Genomic DNA, 10,171 nt, shown 5'->3' on the forward strand with positions numbered 1-10,171 from the left:
GGAGGTGTGGGGTGAAGGAGCCTGCTGATTTGATGCTTATAAAACCACTGCAGTTGGGAAGTCTACCAGCAGCCACCAGAGAACAGGAAAGAGCATGTGTCTGCCTCTTCCTCTAACCTAGCAATCTCCTAGCTCCCGACATGATCTAAGCCAGTGATGGTGAACCTATGACACGCGTGTCAGAGGTGACACATTTATACATATTTTTTGGTTGATTTTTCTTTGTTAAATGGCATTTAAATATATAAAATAAATATCAAAAATATAAATTTTTTTTTACTATGGTTGCAAATATAAAAAAAAAATTATGAATATTTCTATATGTGACACGGCACCAGAGTTAAGTTAGGGTTTTTCAAAATTTTGACACGCTGAGCTCAAAAGGTTCACTATCACTGGACTATACTCTCAGTTGGGGGTGGGGTGGAGGGGTGAGTAGGAAAGAATTGCATACAAAATAAAACCATAAACTCTTATTAGTAGGTTTGTTTTCTGTAGTGGTATGGTATAGTAATTCTGAAACTATTTTACATGTACTGTAGGATTGAACAGATAACTCAAAGTTGTGATGTTTGGGGAAGCCAGGAGTTTAAAAAAGAAGGAAGATTCAAATATGCAATGTGGCGAGTAAAGAAAGATTTCTGTGAGGAGAGAGTGGAACTAGAAAAATCAGTTTGAGCTCATGAGTTCCAATATACAGATTGTATGTATAAAAGAAGCGGGACTTGCAAGACACCTAAGTTAGGTTTACTTTATGACATATAATATTGTCATTTTATTATATATGTATATATGTACGTATCTGAATTTCCTACTTCTGTCCACTGAAAGGGCTTAGAAGCACATATAGCAGTGAGCACACCCAGTTCCCATATTTTGATTTCTAAACTGCATTCCCCAACTAAAAGAAACCTGTGCTCCTTTTGGAAATAGCAAGTTGCAGGATTTCTGCAGGGAAAAATTATAAGAGCCTGGAACATCTTGTGCCACAAAGTAAGGAAATACTCAAAGAAAAGAAAAAGTTGATCATGTCAAAAGGACATAGGAACCAATTTGAATTGTCAAATAAATAGAAATAAATAAATAATGGAAAAGAAAATGCTCTCCTGCCTTGACCAGTGTGGCTCAGCTGGTTGTCCCATTCGCCAAAAGGTGGTGGTACCCGGTTAGGGCATATATCCAGGTAGGGGGTTCAATGCCTGGTTGGGGTGTGTATGGGAGGAAACTGATTGATGTTTCTCTCTGTCTCTCTTTTCCTCTCTCTAAAATCAATTAAGAAAAAAAAGAAAATGCTCTTCCTTGCTATAGAATGTTACCTAATAAATGTAGAAGGAAATCATCATTACTATATAGTAATAATCCTTCTAAGCAAGAATCATCAATTACTTAAAAAATCTAATGAGAAACAAGATCCTTTAAAGTATCACCCATATCAATATTAAAAACTTCTGTACATCAAAGGAAAAAAGCAACAAAGTGAAAAGATAACCTATGGAATATTAAGAAATATTTGGAAATCATGTATCTGATAAGAATACATAAAGAAGAGCTAAAGCCCGGTCAGTGTGGCTCAGTGGTTGAGTGTCAACCTATGAACCAGGAGCTTACAGTTCGATTCCTGGTCAGGGCACATCCTGGGGTTGCGGGCTTGATCCCTAGTGGGGGGCATGCAGGAGGCAGCCAATCGATTCTCTCTCCCTCCCTCCCTGAAACCAATAATATATATATATATGGAAAAAATAGCTAAAATTCAACAACAATAAAAAAAACCACTTAAAAAATGGGCAAAGAACTTGAGTACATATTTCTCTAAAGATACACAAATGGCCCATAAGCACATGAAAAGACGCTCAACTTCACTAATAATTAGGGATATACAAAATCAAAACCACAATCAGATATGACTTCATATACATTAGGATGGCTATTATCAACACAATAGAAAATAAGTGTTGACAAGGGTGTAGATAATTTAGAACCCTTGTAAGTACTGTTGGTGGGAATGTAAAATGGTGCAGTTGCTATGGAAAACAGTATGGTGGTTTCTCAAAACATTAAAAATATAATTACCATTTATATGATGCAGCAACTCCACTTTGGGTATATGCACAATAGAACTGAAAGCAGGGATTAGAACAGATATTTGTACCCATATTTACAGCAGCATTATTTGCAATAACCCAAAGATGTCCATCAGTAGATGGACAAACAACAAAATGTGTACACACATACAAGCACACAGAAATATTATTCAGCTTTAAAAAGAAAGGAAAATCCCTATAACGTGACAACAAAGATGAACCTTGATGACATTATGATAAATGAAATAAGCCAGTAACAAAAAGACAATGTACAATTCCACTTATATGAGGTACTTGGAATAGTCAAATTCATAGAGACACAAAGTAGAATGGTGGTTGCCAGGTGTTCAGGAGAGGGGAGAATGGGAAGTTAATGTTTAATAAGCACAGAGTTTCAGTTTTACAAGATGAAAAAGATTATGGAGATGGATAGTGGTGACAGTTGTTGAATGTATTTAATGCCATAGAATAGTCTTTAAAAATAGCTCAGATAATAAATTTTATGCTATCTGTATTTTACTAGAATTTTTTAAAAAAACTATCTCGCCCTGGCTGGAGTGGCTCAGTTGTCCCATGCGCCAAAAGGTCACCAGTTCAATTCCTGGTCAAGGCACAGACCTAAGTGCCCAGGGATCAAACCCAAGTCGGGGTGCATATGGGAGGTCAACTTATCAATGTTTTCTCTCACATTGATGTTTCTCTCTCTAAACTAAATAAAAACATTTAAAACAAAAAGTTATCTCCCAAGAGCAAAGAGAAAAAGAATAACTTGACAAGAGAAACATGGCAGATACCAACCTAACCAAGTGATCAAAGTTAACATCACTATTAACGAAACAAATACTATGTGCTTCTTGATAAGATACACTGATAAGGAAAAAACACACATATTAATTCCTGCCAAAAATGCTTGATCAGAATTTAATAAAGAAGAAGTATCAGACAAACTCAGACTGAGGGACAGTCTAAAAATAACTTGCCTGCAACCTTCAACCATGTTAATGTCATTAAAGAAAGAAGGCAAGGCTGAGGAATTGTTCCAAAATAAAGAAAACTAGAGAGGCACAATATCTAAATATAAACATGAACCTGGACTCAATTCTGTATTAAAGGGAAAAAAATGCTAAAGGACATTATTGGCACAAATGACAAAACTGGAATATGGGTTGTTGATTAGACAAAAGTATCACATATCAATGTAGAGTTTAGTGAAGTTGATAACTGTACTATTAAAAAAAATTTTTTTAAGTCCTCACCTAAGGATATTTTTCCATTGGTTTTTAGAGAGAGTAGAAGGGAGAGACAGAGAGAGAAACATTGATGTGAGAGAGACACATTGATTGGTTGCCTTCGCACACGCCCCAACCCGGGCAAGGGGATCAAGCCTGCAATCTAGGTATGTGCCCTTGACAGCAATCAAACCTGGGACCCTTCAGTCCCCAAGCTGATGCTCTTTCTGCTGAGCCAAACCGGCTAGGGCCATTATGCTTTTTAATAGTACAGTTATCACCCTAGCCATTTGGCTCAGTGGACAGAGTGGCGGCCTGGGGACTTGAAGGGTCCCGGGTTCTATACCGGTCAAGGGTACATGCCCAGGTTTCAGGCTCGATCCCCAGTAGGGGGTGTGCAGGAGGCAGCCACTTGATTCTCTCTCATTACTGATGTTTCTATCTCTCTCTTCCTCTTCTTTCCTCTCTGAAATCAATAAAAATATAATAAAAAGAAAAAAAGCATAATGTATGTAACCTATTCTTGGATGGTTCAGAAAAAAATAAGATATGCCCTGGTTGGTTTGGCTCAGTGGATAGAGCATTGGCCTGTGGACTGAAGAGTCCCAGGTTCAATTCCAGTCAAGGGCATGTACCTTGTTTCAGGCACATCCCCAGTAGGGGGAGTGCAGGAGGTAGCTGATAGATGTTTCTCTCTCATGGATGTTTCTAACTCTCTATCCCTCTCCCTTTCTCTCTGTAAAAATCAATAAAATAATTTTTTAATTTTTTTAAAAAAGATAGATAGATAGATATAGCAGTATCTATAGATAGAGACAGCAAAGGAGAGAAAGAAAGAGAATGCTAAAACAAATGTGGCAAAGGTTAAGAACACTGATGAGTCTTGGTAAAGGGTACATGAGTTCTTTACACGATTGTTATAACTTTTCTGTAAGTTTGAAATTATTTCAAAAAAGTTAAAAAAGATAAATGATACAGATACATATATAGACTGAAATAAAATAAAAAGGTAACAAATGCATTTAAAATAAGAAATTGCAAAAGTATAGCTTCCCAAAAAAGGAACACATATCTTACCCCAGTAGTTGCCACAGGAAGTGGATTGGCTGTGTAAAGGCTTCTTTTTCCATCATAAACTGGCCTACGGTCCCCAAATATAGTTACTTTAAAATGCTGAACCATTGAGTCAACCACCTCCCTACAAAAAGGAAAAAATACATTCACATAATCTTCTACATGATGAAATTTTAACAACTTAAAGTAATTTCTTAACATTATTTAAAGCTGTCAAAATTCTATCTACCCTGCCCCCCCTTTATTTTTGAGAGAAGGGAAGGGAGAGAAAGAAACATCAATGTATAAAAGAAACATCGATCAGTTGCCTCCCATATGTGCCCACCAGGGATCAAACATGCAACCTATGCATGTGGCCTGACTGGGAATCAAACCGGCAACCTTTTGGTGCACAGGACGACATTCCAACCAATTGAGTCACACCCACCAGTAAAGCTGCCAACATTCTAAAAGACAATCACATGTAATAAAAGTTTTGCTTTCAGGACCAGGATTAGATATCAGAAAGGGATGATAGGAATTTCACACAAAAATAAAGAATGAATTCAGTGTATTACTTAATCATTCTGGGCCACAGTTGACCTGCAAAATATTAATCCTAGAACCTGATCTAAAAATCCCTTTCATCATCTCTAAGCACCATCCAACACATTCACCTTTCTTTGTCTAAGAGTTTGATGCTCATTCCTCTGTGCTCAAATAGCACCTAGCAAATATATCCATTAAAACACTTATTCCTTTGTATTATCTATATATATATAAGCCTAATATGCTAAGTGTCTGACCGTTCAACCATTAGACCAGTTGCTATGATGCACACTGATCACCAGGGGGCAGTAACTCCGACTAGTAGGTTAGCTTGCTGCTGGGGTCCGCCAATCAGGACTGGGCGAGATGGGCTGGACATGCCCTGGAGCCAATCTCCCATGGTCCCTCCCTGGCCTCTAAAATATTTCTTCTAATTAATTCATTTCAATGTGCATGAATCCATGCACTGGGCCTCTAGTCCTATATAATAAAAGGCTAATATGCAAATAGACTGAACAGTGGAACTACCAAAACAACCAGTTGCTATGACGTGCGCTGACCATCAGGGGGCACACATGGAACATGGTGGGCATTGGGAGCAGGGGGCTGAGCACGGAACATGGTGGGCATCAGCCACAGCAGGATTGTGGGGCAGGTGAGCAGGGGTGCCAGATCAAGGCGGGGCACCGGTCGCCATCATTGGGGCAAGCCTCTGATAGTTACTGAAAATTCTTTGCTCCCGCATGCTGCAGCCCCACCTGGTGCTTGCACTCACTGCTGGTGCTGGAGCTGCTGCTTGCACCCACTGCTGGCACCTGGTGCCATCAGCAGGTGCGAGCAGTGGCTGCCGGCCCCAATCACTCCTTAGGGCTTCTCCACCTCCCATTGCTCCTGAGGGGTGATTGGGGCTGGCAGCCACCTCTCACACCCACTGCTGGCAGCAGCCCCACTCGCACCCACTGGTGGTGCTGGCCCTGCTCACACCCGCAGCCAGCACCAGAGCCACTGCTTGCACCTGCAGCCGGTGCCGGGCACCAGTCCCAATTGCTCAGCACCATCAGTGGGTGTGAGCGGCAGCTGCCAGCCCGAACTGCCCCTGCGGGCTTCTCCACCTCCCATTGCTCCTGAGGGGTGATTGGGGCTGGCAGCCACCTCTCACACCCACTGCTGGCACCTGGTGCCATCAGCAGGTGCGAGCAGTGGCTGCCGGCCCCAATCACTCCTTAGGGCTTCTCCACCTCCCATTGCTCCTGAGGGGTGATTGGGGCTGGCAGCCACCTCTCACACCCACTGCTGGCAGCAGCCCCACTCGCACCCACTGGTGGTGCTGGCCCTGCTCACACCCGCAGGCAGCACCAGAGCCACTGCTTGCACCTGCAGCCGGTGCCGGGCACCAGTCCCAATTGCTCAGCACCATCAGTGGGTGTGAGCGGCAGCTGCCAGCCCGAACTGCCCCTGAGGGCTTCTCCACCTCCTCCTGCTCCTGAGGGGTGATCAGGGCAGCAGCTGCTGCTTGCACCTGATGACAGCACTGGCCCTGCTCGCTGCACCTGCTGCTGGTGCCAGCCCCAATAGTTCTGGGCTGTTCAGTGGGTGCGAGTGGGGCCAGCGCTATCAGCATGTGGGAGCAGCAGCGGTGGGAGCAAGGCTGTTGGCAGACAGGAGCCTGGGGACTGTGGTGGGAGGGGCCAGGCGGGGGTGTGGAGGATGGGCCTAGACCTGCCCCTGTTCCCACTGAAGCCTCATAGCCCACAGTTCTTTTCAAGGTGCGTGAATTTGTGCACTGGCCCCCTTGTAGTTACTACATACTTCACTTCTACTAGACTGAGATTCTTGACAGCAATAAACACACCTGTACCTTGTACCACTCCTATCCTTTTACATACACTCCCCATCTTTACTCAAGTATCCAGGCAATAAGGATATTTTAAAGCCTCCATTTTTACCCAGCAAACATTTTTATCCCATTTACTTATATGGAAAGAGATTCAAGACATTTTTTTTAAAGTACAGACTACAGAGAGAACAATACCAAATATCAAAAAGTCAATATTTATTTTTGTACACACATATTTTGTAAAAGCAGGGGAAAGATATCTAGAAGGATAGGTACCAAAATACATATAGTGGTTACCTCTGGAGAGAGAAGCAGAGAGAATGATTTTTAAATTTTGTTTATACAAATCTAAATATATTATGATGAGACTATGCTCACATAATACTGGTATAATATATAATAGATATAAGAGAATAAAAAAATTCAATTCTAGCCCAGTCGAGTAGGTGATAGGAAAAAGAGGGGGGGAAAAGCATTTTCTGGAACAAAATAATTAAGCTGATTTGCTACTCAGAGCAATTTTCTACATACTCAAAGTTTCTACTTGCCCCCCTTTTCAATTTTATTTTTATTTTGCTGAAATTATTTAACTTAATATCATCTTTTCTAAAGTAAATTTTACAACAAAGATATGAAGCACTGCTCAGTGTTTAGGTATAAAACAAATTTCAAAGATTTCCTGCCATTTCAAGTTTACATCTGTGGCCATTATCATTAATTCCAGTTTCTCCGGTGAAATTTTTATAGATCTAATTCATCAGGATATTTTTTCACTTTTTAGTTAGCAGTAAATAGGTGTTGTTTCAAGCTAATCAAATCTTGGCAAACCACTCTAAGGATCAATATGGCGGCAGAGATTTAAAATAGCAGGGCCAAAACATCTTAGGGCTAGAAAATATTTTGCTTTGATGCCTATCACACAGTATATACCTGGCTCATCTCTTTGTCCAATTAGTTGTTGACTCCACCACTCTGCAGTATTTCTTCTTCTTTGCTTTCCTTTTTTTTTTTTAATTGATTTCAGAGAGGAAGTACGAGGGAGAGAGAGACAAAAACATCAATGATGAGAGAGAATCTTTGACCAGCTGCCTCCTGCACACGCCACACTGGAGGGTCAAGCCAGAAACCTGGGCATGTGCTCTGACCAGGAATTGAACCATGACCTCCTGGTTCATAGGTCAACACTCATCTACAAAACAACACTGCCTGGGCTTTTTTTTCCCCTTCCTCATCATATATTATACAGGTCATTTCACATTCTGGAGTACTAAGTTCAATTTGTAAAAATTTAAGATCCTAAAATATGAAACGTAACCAGAAGATGATCCTGATATAAACTTATGTAATATGAGTAAAAATAAATCAAACTAAGGAGTTTTAGTCTGGAATAGAAAAGACTCAAAGGAAATTATAGAAGTTTTTGGCTATTTTGATGGACTGTCGTGAAAAACTGAGCAGAAAACCTACCTTGTATGGGCCAACAGAACTAGGACAAATAGTTGGAAAAATATAAGAAGCTTGATTTTTGGAACAAAAATTTCTAACATTTTTAAACACTAGAATTACTCACAAGTGGATTATACTAATTTTAAGTTACTTGAGTTTGTCCTTATTAGAACTGTTTAAAGAGCAATTATGTCAGGGAAGATACCAAAGATTGAAATAAATAATATATACACTCCCCTCTAACAGTAAAATATTTATTATGAGAATATCAAATAATAAAGCACTGCACATTTTATCATGGCATCAGATATAGAAACTTCTTTATCATATAATTGCACTAAAAACTGATTTGAACTTAAGGCTTTAGAGCAAGCATGTGAAACTCACAGCCAGCAGGCTGCATGACTCAAGTTTGACATGCTTGCCTACAGCGTCTAACTGGTTCATGGGTCGATAGTCAACCACTGAGCCACTCTGGGTGGGCCAGATATTATTTTTAGATAAAAATTTAAGCATAATTATCTCAAAAATATACCTCAAAAATTATACTGAAGTACAGTACTGAAGCTTTCCCAATCGATACATTGTAATGCATTAGCATTAAATGTAGTAAATTAATACAAAAAAGGAATTCTGATAATTAACAGAAACTATGACTGAATTTTCTCTATACTGTAGTTGTGGAGCACTAGTCTTTTATTATAACAGTGGGCGAGGATGGGAGCTCTTTGATCTTTTGTTCAAATGTAGAAATTCTAGTACAATATATGTGTACATTGTTAAACCAGCTTCTTAGCAGCTTATAATAAAAAGTAAAACCACAATAACCAAAATACATTAAGTTATAACTTCTAAAGCAATAGTTAGGAAAGCAATTTAGAAAAGAAAATCTGAATAAATAAGGATAAGAACTTCTAAACAATCTTTAGTGGTTTCCTCTTACTAATAAACTTAGTCTGAGGTGGAATGAATTTTTGCGGAGTGGAATATGATGGATTTTTAGAACATCAGGTTACAATTTAAAAATCCATAAGAAAAGCCCTCGCTGGTTTGGCTCAATGTATAGAGCGTCAGCCTGTGGACTGAAGAGTCCTAGTTTCAATTCTGGTCAAGGGCACATCCCTAGGTTGTGGGCTCAATCCCCAATAGGGGGTGTGCAGGAGGCAGCCAATCAGATTCTCTCTCATCATTGATGTTTCTATCTCTCTCCCTCTCCCTTCCTCTCTGAAATCAATAAAAAACATATTTTTAAAAAGAAAAAAAAATCCACAAGAACATCTGGTGATTATTACACAAATGGAACCTGCCTGAGTATGTTAGGTCTTACAAAGGGCTACAGCCTATCTCATCTTTTTTTTTTATAATAAATATTTATTGTTCAGATTATTACAGTTGTTCTTCTTTTTCCCCCCATAGCTCCCCTCCACCCGGTTTCCAGCCCAACCCCTGCCTTTACCCCGCCCCCCCTCTGTCCTCGTCCATAGGTATATGATTTTTGTCCAGTCTCTTCCCACACCCCCCACACCCTCTTGCCCCCAAGAATTGTCAGTCCACTCCCTTTCTATGCCCGATTTTATTCTATTCACCAGTTTATTCTGTTCGTCAGATTTTTTATTCACTTGATTTTTAGATTCACTTGTTGATAGATATGTATTTGTTGTCACTTTGTTGTTCATAATTTTTATCTTTACCTTTTTCTTCCTCCTCTTCTTAAAGAATACCCTTCAGCATTTCATATAATACTGGTTTGGCAGTGATGAACTCCTTTAGCTTGTTCTTATCTGTGAGGCTCTTTATCTGACCTTCAATTCTGAATGATAGCTTTGCTGGATAAAGTACTCTTGGTTGTAGGTTCTTGGCAGTCATCACTTTGAATATTTCTTGCCACTCCCTTCTGGCCTGCAAAGTTTCTGTTGAGAAATCAGCTGACAGTTGTATGGGTACTCCCTCATAGGTAACTGACTTTTCTTCTCTTG

The 10,171-nt window shown here is 39.9% G+C and overlaps 1 protein-coding gene across 1 annotated transcript in view; it reads right to left on the bottom strand.

The window, feature by feature from the left end:
* The window catches only part of AGO3 (argonaute 3, RISC catalytic component), a 99,930-nt gene that overhangs the window by 68,958 nt on the left and 20,801 nt on the right, over positions 1-10,171 (bottom strand). Inside the window, exon 3 of the mRNA XM_006777409.2 lies at positions 4,388-4,508. Within this exon, the coding sequence (XP_006777472.1) occupies positions 4,388-4,508 (121 nt within the window). The remainder of the gene's footprint in view (positions 1-4,387; positions 4,509-10,171) is intronic.

This window comes from Myotis davidii, unplaced genomic scaffold, assembly GCF_000327345.1.
Source record: "Myotis davidii unplaced genomic scaffold, ASM32734v1 scaffold88, whole genome shotgun sequence".
Lineage (NCBI taxonomy): Eukaryota > Metazoa > Chordata > Mammalia > Chiroptera > Vespertilionidae > Myotis > Myotis davidii.